The following is a 17,370-nucleotide window of genomic DNA, read 5'->3' on the forward strand; positions in this document are numbered from 1 at the left end:
TAAAACAATTTCATAATATATATATATATATATATATATATATATATAAGTGAAGTGCAAACCTCACTAAAACTCTTCACAACATTTCCAAAGTTAACATGTTATTTCAAAAGTAAATTTAATTAATTAATATGAAATTGATATTGCAATTAATTAAATTAATTATATATTTTTCTTGCTAGCAATCCAAAATTATGAACTCACCATATCAATTTGTTTTAATATATTACATGATATTAAAATAATTTTAGTTTTTTATTTCAAAAGAATTTAACCCTCAAACGTCAAAATATGCAAATTTAATCGTTCTTAAATTTAGAAATTATAATAAATATTTAGAAAAAAAAACTAAATCTACATGTTATTTAAAATTTGAAGATCTTAAAAATGTAGAGAAATTGCCATGTTTGACTGAAAGCATAAAGGATAATTTTTTTTTCTTTTTTTTCATTTGTGTTCTAAAAAATTTATCAAAGACGTAATTGCACTAACTTTTACACCTAGTGAGCAAATCCTCAACCAATATACATATACTAAAATCTCCATAAATATAAAATGAATTTATGTCAAGGGCATTGGACAAATTAGTACATTGAAGATGAAGTTGAACAACAGTCTGAGGATAAATTAGTTCATACATCTTACTAGGAGAATACAAGGTACATACAATAGATAGTATAAGATACATATAATAGTTAAAGACAGACTCTAAAACAGATACGGCAATAACCGTCTCTGAACCATAAGCTAAAGAGTACTCAGTAACGGTGAATGAGTTCCTTGTATGCATCCTTGTGCTTGGTGTAATGCTCAATTTCAGCCTGATAATACAAGTCGCATTAAGCATAAATTTATCAGTTTGGCTATGAAAATTAAGAGTCAGCGAGCCTATTTTAGGTTTCCCAGAAGAAAAAAAAAAACTTCCAAAAAATATTTTTTATTAATATATTTCTATTAAATTAACTATAAAATTATATTTAAGAATAAAATTTAATTAAATTATCATGAATAACTATTAATTTTTACGATAATTTGTTTTATTTTCCAAGAAAAGACCTTCTTCTTATATTTGATTTTAGACTTCTCAAATCTTTGAGCAGTCTCTCTTTAGAATTGTGTATGATTCTCAATTTAACTGATCACTAACTTGTGATACCACCGCAGAATACCAAAAACGATATCTCTAACATGAAGGGTAAAAGGCATTTATACACTACAAAAAAATATCTCATTAGTAATCAATTTTAGTGATTAAAATTTGTTAGTCACTATAATGATTGATTTAGATACCAATTTATAAAATAAAAAATTATTAGTTACTCAAATAGTTATTATTATAAATAAAAAATTATAATTGATTATTAAATTAGTTTTTAAAATTAGCTACCATGATTTTTTCTATCAAAAGAAATAGTTTCCAAAAATTAATTACTTAGATTTTGACTACTAAGATGATTTAGTTACTAAATTGGTCTCTAATTAACTAGTGACCAATTTAGTGACCAAAAATGATTAGTCACTACAATAACCAATTTAGATACTAATTTATAAAATTGAAATTTATTGGTTACTAAAATATTAATGAGACACTTTTCTGTAGTGACATGGAATACATACCTTTCGAATTGCTTTTATGGCAGTTAGCAACTTCTCGCTGATAAATTCCTTAAGGAAGTCGTCTTTATGGAGAGCATCCAAAGATTCAGAAAGGGATGCTGGCAATCTCTGAAGGGTTTCCGGATTTGGATTTGTATCTGTTTCATACATGAAATTAGAGGTTTATATTGATATTTGTATATAGGAGCTGAAAATTGTAAGAACCCCAACACAATTTTATGCAACCGTTATACGGATTGGTAAAAAAGGAACATGAAAGAGAAAATGGGAAAAAAAAACTGCAAATTTGGAATTAAACTTGATAGATAGAAGTAAATAAAATTTAGCCTCCACTGTGCTCCCTAGGATTCGGATGCAAAACTACAACAAATATTTCACTGCAACTATATTAATTGATGAAAATGTTGGGAATAATCTAATTCTGGATCTAAGTCCCACACACTCAGTAGAAATGACAAGTTAAATATCATATAAAATAAAAAAAAAAACTTAAACCTAATACCTCATGATTTTGGATCGGATTAAAAATAATGTCAATTTCTTATATTTGTTGACTTAGGATATATATATATAATCTTACAAAAAAACAGAATCAATAGTGATATCAGAGTCCAGGTTAATTATTCTAATATCTTGCAGCTCATGTTAAAGATTATAATGAAGGTTATATGATCTTACCAACAGGCTCAGGAAGAGGAAGATGCCTTCGAAGGCCATCAATGCCAGCAGCAAGTATGGCAGCTAAGCCCAAGTATGGATTGGCAGAACCATCAAATGATTTCATCTCAAAGTTGGTGACTAGACCGTCGAGAGTTCCAGGTGGAGATGAAGCTCGCAATGGAGCCTCCTTATTTTCGTTTCCCCAGAAGAGGTACGCACCACTCCATGTATTAGGTTGCAATCGATCATAACTGCGACAAACTCAGATAGCAAAGAAACATTGCATCATAATTCCAAAACGTGGCATTTCAAATTTAATATAACGCTTGTTAGATAGGGAAAAAAAAATCCTATCTTACTCGTAACAACTTAAACTTTATCAACACTGGCAATAATATAATGTCATACAATAACATCAGTTTCGGTCAAAACACACAGAATAAGATCAACCTGTTAGGGAGTGGTGCTATAAATGCCAAGATTGAAGGAAGATGTTGTAGAATTCCTGCCATAAATTCTCTTCCCAAAGTTGATATTCCATTCTTAGATGATGTACCAGATCCCATAAATACATTTTGGCCATTCCTCCACAAGCTAAGATGAACATGCGACCCAGAACCCAAATCATCTAATGCGTACCTTAAACAATATCACGAGAAAACTGCTGTTACACCAAGAAAAGAATTTTTAACCGTTTCATTAGATAGTTCATCAGCTGCAATTATGTTTTATTAACTAGTCTATACATACCTCTCTACAGCACTACAGCATTGATTATTAATAATTTTATGTTAAAAGAATTGATTGCCACTTACTTTGGAATAAAAGTTGCTAGCAAGCCATGCTTTCTTGCAATTGCCCTAACAACTTCACGGGTGAAAATTAAGTTGTCTGCTGCTTTGGTGCAAATGGTATACTTCAAAACCACCTCAAATTGACCTTTTCCAGCTTCACCGTGTATCTAGGATATTACAAGAAAAGGTTAACCTTAAAAAGTGTGCTGCAGCTGGAAAAGAAGTATCAGACAATGTCTTATATTATATATCACTTATAATTGATCATGTCGCAATTCCATTTACCTGTTCTACTGCAATTCCCAAGGAATGAAGAGAATCAACAACTTCATGAAGAACGGGAGAAGCAGCATCAAATCCTGATGCGGAGCAGTATGGACTCGAGTCAAATGGTACCCATTCCTCTTTACCTTCCCTGAATTTTTTTTTTCTCCACATTTTTAACAAATTGCCTGTAAATTGCACTATTAAGATCACAGAGATAACATTACATAACATACCTTTTTAGCATCTTTAAGAGAATAAATTCATTCTCAAATCCTGCATTCATTTCCTGGAAGTGGAAGCAGAGCAAAAGTTAAATATCATATACTTCTCAACAGATAGGACAAACTTAACTTCGTACCAAGTCAAATTCATCTTTCAGAATTTTAGAAGCTCTTCTTAAGACATCTCTTGGACAATATTCCCAAGCTTCACCAGGTTTAACACACATATCAGCTAAAACCATTTCATCTTTTTTATTCCTATTCAAAAGAGAGATGCATTAGTTAACAAAACTGTATCTGTCTTCTGCAGAATATATTTCTGGAAAAAAAAAAAAAAAAAAACTTAAGATGATTTCCATTCCAGAAGACACTTGATTCCTGCAATTGCTATTTACTTAATTAATAAACAAGGCAACTATTAAATACAAAATTTACTTAATAGAAAGAAGAAAAGAAAAGAAATAAGATACTTACATAATAAGATAAACAAAACATGAGCAGTAAAAAAATTATTGATATAAAATGAAACGAGAAAAAGACACAAGTAAAAGAAAAAATGGGATAATAATCCAAAAATATCTGGTCAGAAAGTTTCAATGACATGAGATAACAAAATGCCAGTTGCCAATTGAGAGAGGAAAATTGGAAGGTTCACTGTTTTGAGTTCTTCATTCAATTCATAAGGACTGAAAACGGTTACAATCTCATAAACATGTATAGCTTACATTGGTGGGGAGGGACTTTAAATGGAAACAAACAAGATATTTTCCTTTCAGCTTTTCCCTCGTTAATTAATTGGAGAATATTATATATTTGATAACTTGAGAATCAATTGAAAAGGAAGTTTAATTTATGAAAAAGCTCATATATGATGAGTTTATTTTTATTTGAGAAGTTCATGTGTATATTATATATGTATATGTGACCTTGAGTGTTACCCCCACATAAACATGACTTTTAATCCAAAACCTTAAGACAATATGAATATCCGGTAAAGAAAACAGTTTTTACCACGGAATTCTCCTTAGAGTAGACAAATCAGGCACTAATCTTGTTTCACCAACCGCAGTTAGACCAGATCCCTCTGCAGGTCCATCCATATGAGAAGAGAATCCCATAACCGCAAATGCTAAACCAACCCCATTCTTAACAACCACATCATTGAAACGCTTTTTAGGAACAGCCTGAAATAAAACACAACTCCAACTCAAGATGTAATTTCAAGAAAAGAATTCATAAACCAGCTGAACGGAACTTTTCCGGGCCTGTACAGCCAGAAGTTCAAGTGCCTAAAGACATAAAATTGTAATCACAGTATGTGCACAAGGAATGAGAGATGCAGCATTAGAACTTCCAAGAAAGTGATGCAGTATTCTGTATTTCAAGTTTTAGAACAAAAGTGGAAAAGACAGCAAAATGTTAAAAACAATGTGATTTCTAATTATATTTGCATTTGGAGATAATGTCTCGGTCAATTCGGTTGGGAGGGGGCATTTTCATTTTATTTTTTCACTTGAGACATAAAACTGAACTCAGTCAACTTGTTTCTAACAATTTCTCTAGCATCCAACATTATTTCTGGCTTCTCTGCTCACGGTGTCAACAATAATGCAACTGAAACGTTATGTCTTAATGCAAAACGATAGCAGGTATCCTTTTCTAGGGTAGATTTCATCTTTTTCTCTCGGCCACAATAATACGATATCCAAGAAAAAACATGAAACTAACTATATACAATATGATTGTTGTGAGAACCATGCAATTTAGATTGATTCCAAATGTAAACAGAATAAAGAATGGACCTACCATTTGAAAACTCAAAGTAAACATTTTTCTATAATTTCCAAACAAAGAACAACGAAGTAAAAGAAAAGCCCTTGAGGGTGACTCACACGACATCTGTGCTGTCCTGCACCATCAACCCACATGACACGAACAAGTGAGACATCAATGTCTAAGTCACCACTCAAGTTTTGGGACAAATTACTGTGTGAATAGATAACACTGTTTACTGAACTAATCTTGTAGAAGTGAATTGCATTTCTTGCAAAGATGTCCTTTGTAGCTTCCACGGCCTCAGGAACTGAGAGATCGCCATCAATGCATGCATCACGTAGAACAGAGAAAACAACTTCCCGAGACTTCTTTGCACCTGTAAAAGCAAAACTGATAGCTTTAAGCAGTAATATTTACACCATGACTTAAAAATTTTCAAAATCAGAAAAGCCACAAAGAGATAATGTTGCTGTCATTTTTCATAGACAAGAAATTCAAGCATTAGTTCATGACATCAATTTGTGTATCACATTCTAATTCTTAGGGCTCAAAAGAAGTTACGAGCTAAAAAATATTCAAAAGGCTTGTAAGTTGAAATTATCATAATATCTGAAATATGATATATTCATCAACAGACTTATTTGTACATCTTTGAAGTTAGCACATTACATGCACCTTGGGAGTTTCAAGCATTAGTGTATCTTAGGTAAAGGTTACGTAAAAACATATAGGAACAATTTAATTTATACAAGTTAGAAAACAACTCCAACTAATTATGATATATTCACCAATAGTCATATGTGTGCGCCTTTGAAGTTAGCACATTACATGCACATTGGGAGTTTCCAGCATTAACATTGTTAAGAAGCGGACTTTAAGCCTAGCTCAACCTTATAAAACTGGCTTTTAAGGTGAGATTTGCATCCACTTATATACCGTAAATTGGTCTTACCTTTACTCGATGTAAGACTTCATGGCATATTAAGAAGTGGACTTTAAGTCTAATTCATCCTTAACATTAGCGTTGTTAAAATGGACTTCGGTTTGCACCCATTTATATACAGTAAATTAACCTTATCTTAAGTTCATGTGGGAATGCATACCATGTTAAGAAGTGGCCTTATTACTACTTATGTCCCATATGTGCTTCAATTAGCAGACCTATTTACCAAAAGTCTTCCGTAGAACGATTTCATGATCTGATAATGTTAGAGATATCATATATCTTCTGATTTTAATTCTATTGATGGAGATATAATATATTTTATTTTCCTTTATTATTATCAAATATTATGTATTATGATGATATCTTAGGTTTTACTTTTGCCTTTATATCATGGGATATTATACTCTATATATAGAACAATTTTCTAGTAGACCAATATGAAAAGTAAGAAAGCTCTTATGCATATTTTTCCTTTTCATGGGTGGGGGGTGGAGAAGGCGGCACAAGGGTGTGGGGAAGAGTTATTAATAGAATACTAAGTGTATTGTTAGATGTTGTTAGAAGATTCTAGAGATCACTTTGTAATTAATACTTAAGGGTTAGAATTCTATATATACAAAGGTTAATGTATATTGTTTCAAATCAATTTATTGAATAAAATTTTCTCTCATTCAGAAGAATCCTTTTCAAATGAAGGATAATAGTTAGTTATGACAGGGAATGTTTGTGTGAAAAGAAGTAATTCCTTTGTATTTTGGTGCTTGCATTTTGAGTGGATAATTGTTGAATAATACAAAAAGGGTTAGATCCTGAAGGGATATAATGGAAAGTTGACTAAGTATGTTGGAAAGATGAGCCAGTGAACAAGGAAAGGTTGTTGTAGAATTGAAAGTAGATCTGTCTATTATGAAAGACAGCCACCAAAAATCAAAGAAGTCAAAGAAGTTGGGGAGAATTCAGTCAACAATGACGAAAAGAAAGAAAGATATCTGCCTGGCAGATTTGTCGAGCAGGGAGACAAATCGCGGAGGTCATGGGCTATACAGGTGGAATTGCCCACATTCGAAGGAAAGTAATGAGAGGAGCTGGAAAGTATATTATAGGAAGAAGCTTAAAAATAAAAGCAGCTAGTCGTTAGATAGGGACTAAGACTTTCTGAGAAAGTCTATGTATATTTTCCTTGGGTTTGGCCAGCCTAGGTGTGGAATTCAAGAGTCAGGCTCTTGACTGTATATAAGCAGCAAAGGAAACTGCATATATTTTGGGACAAATAGAGTAAGATACTTAAGTACCACAACAAAGCATTTAAGTATAATATTTATATTAAGTGTAATAGTAAATATTAACCAACCTAAGTAAAATGTTTCAGGAAATGCATAGCCATCAGTACTGAACATCACCTGCATTGCAAAGTTTATTCTCGTGAGACATCAAATGTCGCTGCCAGAAAGTCATTATTTTGTGATTTACATGTTTCATTGGATAACCCAAAGTTCAAGAAGATTCTAATTTCATTATAAAATTCTTATTCCTTTGCAGTTTACACATAACGTTCATTTTACTTTGTTATATTTTTACCTTATTTAGTGGAGCCAATTCTAATAGCTCTTTCATCGAAGAAATCATCCCATGCACACTAAGCTTTGGAATTGCCAGCCCAAAATCAAGGTAGACCTGATAGAGAAGATTGTGTTACATGCCAGTTATCCAGTAATTCAAATATACTAATACCAAGGCATTGAGTTGTAAAACGTTTGCCTGTGAGTAAACAGAGGCTAGATATGATGCTTCCCTTGAGAATGGATAGGATGCATGCAACAAAACAATCCGAGACTTTGAATATCTCTTGTCCTCAAGAACTGCACGTAGATGAAGAGGATTGGACAGTCGCAGATCCAAATCTTTATCCCCAAACCTATCGAACAAAAGAACAAATTAGTATACTAAAGCTGCGAATCATGGTGATGTATGCCCTGACGGCTGTAAATAGGAAAAGAAAACATACCTTTGACATTTAGGAGAAGTGTGGTTGATCCTAAAAGTGGACAAGGCGCAAACTAATTTCACCTAACTAACATCAGTGATGTTTTGAGACCAAAATGTACCATAGTCACACCTCTTTGTTGTTCGAGTTCGAGTAACATTACTAATTGGAATATAAGGATGACTTAGTGGTAAAGTTGGAAGGAGAGGTAAGAGAAGGTTGCGATTTCAACTCCCTCCAGTAACAGTTTGGAGATATAAGATTGGTTTGGTGACTTTGAACGGGAGGGTGGAAGAGGTTGTGGATTCAACTTTCTCCACTTATAAATACTAACAACTAACATTGCCTCCAAAATACTTGGATATCATTCTATGTAAAAATATCAAACAATTTAAAACTATTCATTACCCCGTGTGTATCTGCATTGGCAAGTCATAAGATTGAGCAACTTCCAAACTTCGTAAGAAGATGTAGTCAATAAGATTTTTGTTTGCAATACGGAGAGGCTTCCCAGCTGAAAGTAAAGAAAGGTGAGAAAGAATATCCTGAAACAGATTATATTAAAATAAAACTGCACACTATACTCACCAATCAATGTTTGCCTCAGTCCTTCCTCGGCATCGTTATTAGTAACATTAGTGTTGATTTCTAAACCACTGCGGTATGCAGCTATGCTTTTCAATCCAAAGATCTCACCAGCAACTGTAACAGCAATGCTAAGGAATAGAGCTAAAATATTATGTTCTAATACAGCTAAAACAGCATTACATGCATGTGTGTGGAGACAGATTCAGTGACTTTTTTTCTGGGAAAAGTCATGTATGGTCATTCAACACATGAAGATTAAGAGAAGTTACGTGACTCGACTTTTCCCGGAAAGAAATCACTAAATCCGTCCCGTGTGCAGAGAGATAGAGAGAAAAAACATATAAAGGATATGATTTCAACTTTGAGACAAATGCTGTAGTAAATGAATCCACAGTCCAAGAAGATCCATCAGGCAAGTCCTTCAACATCAGATTTATATGTAAGATAACATAACAAGAAGGTGACCTAGAGGCAGAACATAAATAAGACCGTAAATAGAAGGATGCAATTAAACAGGAGTTTGCAAACAATAACATTAAACGAATACCAGAATGGGATTGTTTTTGCCCAAGAAATACTGTAATGAAAATTCACCTAAGATACCTAATAATCATGATTTTGTGCTGGTATCTCACCTCATCGAGGATTTCCTCGGCCAATCGTTCAATTCTTAAGATTCTACCTACAAAAGGTATAAAATTCTTGTGCCATTCTACGTCATGCTTTTTGTCGAATGTTAAGCCATCATCAATAAGTATGGCAGTGATTCTTGCAGCTTTAAAGCATGATGAGGTGATGGATTGCAATCCAGATACTCTCCGGTATTCTTCAACACCTTGCAAGGATATCTCAGATCCATACAGCTTCGCAATATCTCTTAAATTTCTCTGTTATATTAACATCACAAAATAGACTGTTACAATAAGATACACCAGTGTATTCCAGTATTGCAAAATCTGCAACAAACACGCAGTTGACTACCTAGTCAAGAGTCACAGATGACACACCCATCAGTTCAGACTAGTTGACTTTTTTTATTGTTAGAAGCATGAGTCGATGTCGCTCAAAGTTTGCGACACATAGCAATGAAATATGATTTCAAAAGCAAAAACAAATGTTGTTCGAACACAGGAATAGAAAGTTGATGAAGCAAAGTTAGAGAGTAAATTGTGCAGGCGAAGTTACCTTGAAAGAAAGAGAGTTGGGTGAGAAACTTAGCGCTTCACCGTTGGCCTCAGAAAAGGCGTGGATGAAGGAAAAGTTGGAGTCAAGAGAAACTATATTGTGAGCATGAGCGTCCACTAGTTCCACCTCCTCCACTGCTTTTCTCAACTCACTGGTATCCATTTTCTGTCTCTTTTTCGTAACAATCGTCAATGTCAACACTACTTCTCAGTTCAGAACTGGCTGGTTAGAGTCATACAGAACTATACAAAAACATTGTGTTCGGTTCGGGACTTTGGGGAGAGAGATATACTCAAAGGTATGTATATAATTTTTTTCCTTGGAAATTTTTGTCGTATACTTCTTTTAAAGTTATTATTATTATAAACATATTTTTTTAAAATATATTATTTTGATGTAATAAGAATATGAATGCACGTGACCATATATGTGTCCAAGGTAGAAAACCGTACAAAGTCTTGAAATAAAAATTATTCAACATAGAAAATATAATAAATATATAAATTGAAATTTAAACAACCTTAAAAAAGTACGCTTGATTAGTTTACGTTTCGAAAAACATATTTATAAACCATATGTTGTGAATCAATTTGGGTGGGTCACGTAATTGTATTTGATATGTATCTTTATATGTTAGTTTAGATATTATCAATGAAGTATCTATCATAATAAATTATAATAAAATCTTCAAATAATAATAAATTTTAGTGATAAAAAATTATTCGTTATTATAGTGATCAAATTTAGGTATCAATTTATAACTTAAATATTATTGTCAATTAAAATAGTTCAAAAAATTATAATTGATTTCTGAATTGGTAACTAAAATATTTTCTATTATAAATTGATCACTAACATTCGTTACCAATATTTTAATTTATATTCACCAAGGTTTTAATTTATATTCACACAAAAATAATCATGTATTTATTATGTTGTTAAGAATCATTGTACACTTCTCAATAATATCACTTATTTTATTATGTATCGTATCCTATTATTTTCAAAATAAACGTATCGACGTATCAGATATGTGTCGTATCCGATACATATACCGTATATGTGTATCATAGACCATATGCAAAATAATACTAGAAACATTTCCTTTCAATTAGAGCTATTAAAATGGGTTGGAACCCATGAGTCAACCTGGCTCACCACAGATTCGGGTCGGGTTGGGTTGAAATTTTTTTACAAATTTCAATACGGATTGATTTTTGACTCGACTCATATAGAGTTCGGCTCACCCAAGTTGAACCCGTGATAAGTTGTCTTGTTGGCTCACCAACCCGCAAATAAAGGGTCACACAAGTGTTTTCCGTTAAGGTGGGCTTTGCATTTGGGTCATGCTAAGTTGTTGTTTTTAACCAACACATAGATAATTTGTATTTTTGTGATTTTGGTTTGTATTTGGATTGTATTAAAGTTTATTTATATTCTAATTAGAATTATAATTTTGTTTTGACTGAAAAAAAAATAAAAAAAAAATTGTATTATTTTAATTAAGTGAGCCAGTGAGTCAATCCATTTAACCCACTATAAGGCCCACTTTTTCGTGCTGTCCTTCTTCTTTAGGCTGCCCCTAACCTTTGGGCCTGAGGGCTGGCCCAATAAGGGAAAAACTGACCTAAAGCTGTCCAAAACCCTAATTCTGGCACTTTTGCGTAAAACAGATTTCCACACACCCTTGAGCTACTATTGCCGTCTCCGCTAGGGTTTGGCCCTCGTTCCGTTCGAGTTAGTTCAACCCCGTTGCTCCTGCACGTAAGTTTGTTCCATGACCTTAAACCCTCTCTAAGTTATTTTTGTGTTCTATGTTGGGGTTCACCGTAGTAAACCTAATCTCCCTTCTGTGCCACTATCTCCAGCTCTTCAATCTGCTTGTGGGGCTGCTGCAGTGGTGGGCTTAGGTGTCAAAGTTATCTTGCTAGCTCATTCCAGGTAAGGGAAGCTAGACCTCACCACATTTTCGGTAGAATCTGCTTGTTTGATGAGTCTATGATGATTGAACGGTCTGTGTGTGAATTTAATCGGTTGAAATTGTATGTTGGACTGTGTGGGTGCGTATGGGTGGCTGTCACTCGAAAGAACAATGGCGGGCACTGGTTTTCTCGCCCAAGCGAGCTTGCCTCGCCTAGGCGAGATTAGCAGAGGCTCGCCTAGGACCTGCTGCTCGATCTCTCGCTTAGACGAGAGGTTTTTATTTTTGAGCGAGGAGTGGTCTCGCCTAGGCAATAAGGGACTTGCCTGAGCGAGACCTCGCAAAGTCCGCTTTCCCCTTTCGCGATCTCGCTTAGGCGAGAAGGATTTCGCCTGAGCGAGAGGACCCCCCTTGCCTGAGCGGGACCTGTTAGCCTGAGCGAGACTGTGGGGTGAGTTTGGTACTATTGTTGAATGGTGCATTGATGTGTGATTGCCTATTTGATCTAAATGCTTTACTACGTGGGTTGAGGGATGATGCCATGATTGATATATGAGGTTGCGGTGGGAATGGTATGTTGTTGTGTTATATGAATTGGAAAGCCTGAGTTGCATGATGGGGTTGTTATACATGATGTTAGTATTATGGGGACTTCTGATTGGTTGGTGAAACATGTTCAATGTGTGAGTAGGGCGTAATTCCATGACTCTTGTAATGAGAGCTCATGGTGGTGCCTCATCTAATGGACATAATTCCGTGGACCCTTCTAAAGAGGAGTTCACGGTAGTGCCTCAAGATAAGGACGTAATTCCACGCGAGTATCGTGGTGGTGCCTCAAGGCCAGAACGTAATTCCACGTAGACCACATGGTGGTGCCTCTGGTAAGGGTGTAATTTCGCGAAGGCCTCGTGGTGATGCCTCACTGCTAGGACTTAATTTCACTGTCTTGTGGTGGTGCCTCATTATGCGTATCCGGATAGTCAAGTCTTGTAGTTTTGAAAGGGTTTAGTGTATTATGTGAGAGTTTTCCGTCAATTATGCTTGATTATATGATTGAATATGATTATTATGATGTATGAATTTTGTGCACTAGCTTACCCTTTCGCTTGTTTGTATGGTTGTGTGGGTGGTTTTCCTCCTTTGCAATGATGATCAATTCTATTGATGTGAGCAGATGCGAGAACCCGTGGCAGTGGTAATGGCAATGAGGATGATACGGCTTGATGGTTATGGACGGGTATGGGGCTCACTAGGGAGCCCTTAGCTGAAGAAGTTTTATTGTCTAGATTTATCTTTCTGTACGAGAGCTTGTGTTTTGTTGATTTATTTTAATTAGGTGAGGCAGTGTAGTGCCTCCTCTCTTTCGTATGAACATGGTTAGGGTATTGTGTGCCTCCTTACCTTTTTCCCGCACTCTCTGGATATTATTTTATATGTGGCATTTTGTTTAAATTGATATTATCCATTTAATTGGGACGTTACACCCACCAACCCGTGGTGGACCAAGTCGAGTTCAAATTTTTTTGACTCGCTAATAAGTGAATCAGGTTGGGTTAGCTCACTAAATGATTAACTCGGGATGGATCGAATCAGATCAAGTCAGATTACCCGTTTTGATAACTCAACTTTCAATTATAATTGATAATAAAAGGTATAAAGATAATAATTAAAATGTATAAAAAGTCTATGATTATAAAATGTGTGAATAAAATTAAATGATAAAGCTAGTAAAAATTGAAAACCTATGAAGTGAAATACATAGGAAACAAATTGATAGAATACTTATTAGTTATGAAACGTTCTACAATATAATATATATATTTACAAAATATTTATGGGCCAGATTCCTATCGATATGTACAGAGTATCCTATGTACAGTTATTTAATGCAGCATATTATATATATATATATATAGACATGTCAAAGTGAGTCAATCTGGCTCACACAAGTTAGCTCACTATGAGCCGGATTGAAAATGAGTGAATCCAATTCGGCTCACTTTATGATGAGTCAAAAATTTTGTAACCCGGCTTAACCCACCATGGGTTGGTGGAGTAAGTGGATTGGCTCGCCAACCCACCTAAAAAAAATCTTTTTTTTTAGTATTCAAATATTTAAATAAATTTTTAAGTAACCCATGAGATGACAATCATATTAAAATCAAGAATCAATGTTTTGATCATGTTCACCACCAATATATGAAAAATTATTTCCAAGAAAGTATCCCTATAGTCTAAGAAAGCATGGCTAATATTACAAATTTTCTGTCATGCTATTCAACAAAATATAAATAAAAAAACTATACATATTTTTATGCTAATTTAGAAAAAATTGTTTATAAGACAGTTACTTGAGTAATTTACTATAAAGATTATAGTTAAATATTAAAGTATCAACATATATAACTTGACAATCAAATTAATTAAACATTCAAACTATTTAAATATAATTAAGCAACATTCTAGCATTTAAAAATATGAAATTGTGAACAAATATATTAGGAGTAGTAAATAATTATTATAAAAATTTAAAAAAATATTTAAAAAATATTTTTAAAAAAATTGTAAAAAAATGTTGGTGGGTTAAGTGGGCCAACCCACCTTCAACCCGGCTCGAACCCGTTTAACCAGTGGGTTAAGTGAGCCAGGTTGAGTTCAACCCACTTTTGAAAAAGTTGATTTTTTCTCAACCCAACCCGACTCGAACCCGTGGTGAGCCGGGTTGACTCACGGGTTGAAACCCATTTTGACATATATATATATATATATATATATATATATATATATATATTAATATTTATACACGTTTGACTTTTTTGTAGTAATTAATTGCATTAATTTAGTTGGACTTGAGGTTTGCACACATTGTAATTTCTATTTCTTTTTGTTTTCTACGTACCAATTTATACACACGTTTGACTTTTTTTGTAGTAATTAATTGCATTAATTTAGTTGGACTTGAGGTTTGCACACATTGTAATTTCTATTTCTTTTTGTTTTCTACGTACCAATTGTTAGATTTATTAATCTTGGAGTTTAAGAGCAGGAATTGTTATAGGGTGAGTAGGAATTTTGTTATCTCATACCCAAATATAATGGGTATTAAATTTTTATATCATTTCTATTTTTACAGTACACGAAATAATATATGTATACTCGTATTTATATATGTACTTGTTTTTTTATCATCTCAATATCATTTACTTTATTTTTATAAAATAATAAAAGGAAAAATAACATTATTAAATATTTAATTTTAAAAGAAATATATTTTTATTTTCTTATATCAAATATTTAAAAAAATTATAATTATAATTATATAAAATCAAATTAAAATACCAAACAAATTTTCAATAGAGTCAACACATTTTTCAAATTTACCAACATTAATATTATTTAATTGATAAAATTTAAAAATATTTTTCAAAAAATATAAAAAAAACAAATATTTAAATTAAAAAATATTTTTATGTATGTTTATTTCAAAATTTTAAATTCTAATGAAATTTTTTTTTTATCCTAATAAAGGTTATAATATATCATTTTATTATAATCATACAAAGAAAAAAATTAAATTAATAATAATTGAAATTTAGCATATATTATTTATTTTTAAAATTTTAATATATGTTAAATAATAATAAAAAAATTCATGATAATTATATTAAATTATTATATTATATTAAATAAAATTTATTTATATAATTATAATAATAAAATTACAATTACACGTGTAATAATGAGTTAAAATCGGATTGCTCCATCAAGACCGGAATGAACTGATAATACTCATGAAAAGATATTTATTTGTCCTCCATATTTAATCCATATTTAAGAGACTTTATTTTCCACAGTAAACGACTTTACTGTTCGTGTGGGGAATTCTTTCTGCGGAGAGATAAATTCTAATGAAGAATTATATTTGTGTTGTGCATTTGGTTGCTAGAGTTCGTCTTCTAGTAGTGTTTTTTTTTTTTAATTTAAAGAAATTAAATAATTTAAAAATATTTCTTTATTAAAAATATTTAACTGTATATTGATTTTTTTTAAATAATTTATTATAAATTTAAAATTTTGATAATGAGATGTAAATTTCAAATTAAAAAATGTATTTTATTTAATATTTATAAATAAGTTAGAAGTAAAAAATTTGAAGAATAAAAGTAATAAATAACATCATTTGAATATATATATATATATATATATATATATATATATATATATATATATATATATATATATATATATATATATATATATATATATATGATAATTATAGTAAGAGGAAAAATATCATAATAATATATTGTAATTATTTTGGTTTGTTCAGAATTGAATTTGAGAGATACAAATAAATTTCTTCTTCTCTCCCAACAAAAAGAATTCCTTGCATGATTAGTGAAATGGCAATTCCTTATGTATTGAAGAAAATAATCATGGAATTTATAAGCATTGAAAGTGATAATATTGAACAAAGGAAGACTAAAGTTCAATGTATGATTTATTTATTTATTTACCAGTTAAATATAATATGTTTTTGTCCTTTAAATTTAAGTCAAAATTAGAATTGTTTTTTTTCAAAATTTTGGTCCAATTTAATTCTCAATTTTAAATATACATTGATTTAGTTTTTTTTTTTAATCAAATTTTGTTAAGTTGAGTTGATGTTTCAAATGTGTTTCATGGTAACATTTGAGTTGTTTACACCCTTTAACACATTTTTACTTCGGTATTAGTTCAGAAACAAGTTTGAAACGTGAAATAAATTTAACAAAATTTGGTTAAAAGATTAAATTGAGTCAAAGTTTCGTAAAGAGATTAATTCTAATTTTCACACAAAATTAAGAGATAAAAAATATATTTAAACTTTATTTATTTATCACAAATGTACATATAATACCAATTGGCTTCACTAGATTCATACTGCTTGGTGTTATGCCATGATCGTTCGGTTGCGAATAAAGACAAATCACGTAGTCAATTATGGGATTATTATAATAAGCAAGATTAAAAGGTGATTAGATTGTAATTAAGATAAAAGGTCCATTAAAAGACCTATAAATATAGTGTGTAGGTAAGATATTTACTGCTTTTATATCTATTGTATTTATTAAACTTTGCTTTAACAAAGCATTGACTTGAACTACAAAATGCTTTTGACAGTAACTGAACAAGGTAAACCGAACAATGAAAGAGACTAACAAAAAAACCTAAATAATATAAGACCAAACGAATATATGAACAAGATAAATTGAACGATGAAAGAGCCTTAACAAGAAAACCTAAACAAGATAACACCAAATATGAAGTATAGCTTGTATAACCTAGATACAAGAAAAACAAATATATTACTTGTTTTCCATTTCCGATACTTTAATGTGTAATAATTAAAAACTCAAGAATAAATTACA

The 17,370-nt window shown here is 31.8% G+C and overlaps 1 protein-coding gene and 1 long non-coding RNA gene across 2 annotated transcripts; one reads left to right on the forward strand and one right to left on the reverse strand.

Annotated features, from left to right (window-relative positions):
• Positions 1-525: 525 nt before the first annotated feature.
• On the reverse strand, positions 526-10,346 carry NODGS (nodulin/glutamine synthase-like protein). Its single transcript, XM_085676164.1, has 18 exons — positions 10,039-10,346; positions 9,489-9,740; positions 9,204-9,272; positions 8,854-8,968; positions 8,674-8,779; positions 8,040-8,196; positions 7,860-7,955; positions 7,633-7,681; positions 5,452-5,711; positions 4,571-4,743; positions 3,697-3,817; positions 3,572-3,624; positions 3,357-3,486; positions 3,093-3,238; positions 2,728-2,916; positions 2,296-2,528; positions 1,618-1,754; positions 526-821 (listed from the first exon to the last, which is right to left on the reverse strand). The coding sequence occupies exons 1-18, from the start codon at positions 10,198-10,200 to the stop codon at positions 759-761; spliced, it is 2,511 nt and encodes an 836-aa protein (XP_085532290.1). The 5' UTR covers positions 10,201-10,346; the 3' UTR covers positions 526-758.
• Positions 10,211-13,393, forward strand: LOC146884614 (uncharacterized). The gene is made up of 4 exons (XR_014996751.1): positions 10,211-10,336; positions 11,712-11,802; positions 11,907-11,979; positions 13,134-13,393. It is a non-coding gene; the product is annotated as an uncharacterized LOC146884614 (long non-coding RNA).
• The last annotated feature ends 3,977 nt before the right edge of the window (positions 13,394-17,370 follow it).

This window comes from Vigna unguiculata, chromosome 7 (genome assembly GCF_037176805.1).
Source record: "Vigna unguiculata cultivar grain cowpea cultivar isolate G323 ecotype 2 chromosome 7, ASM3717680v1, whole genome shotgun sequence".
NCBI lineage: Eukaryota > Viridiplantae > Streptophyta > Magnoliopsida > Fabales > Fabaceae > Vigna > Vigna unguiculata.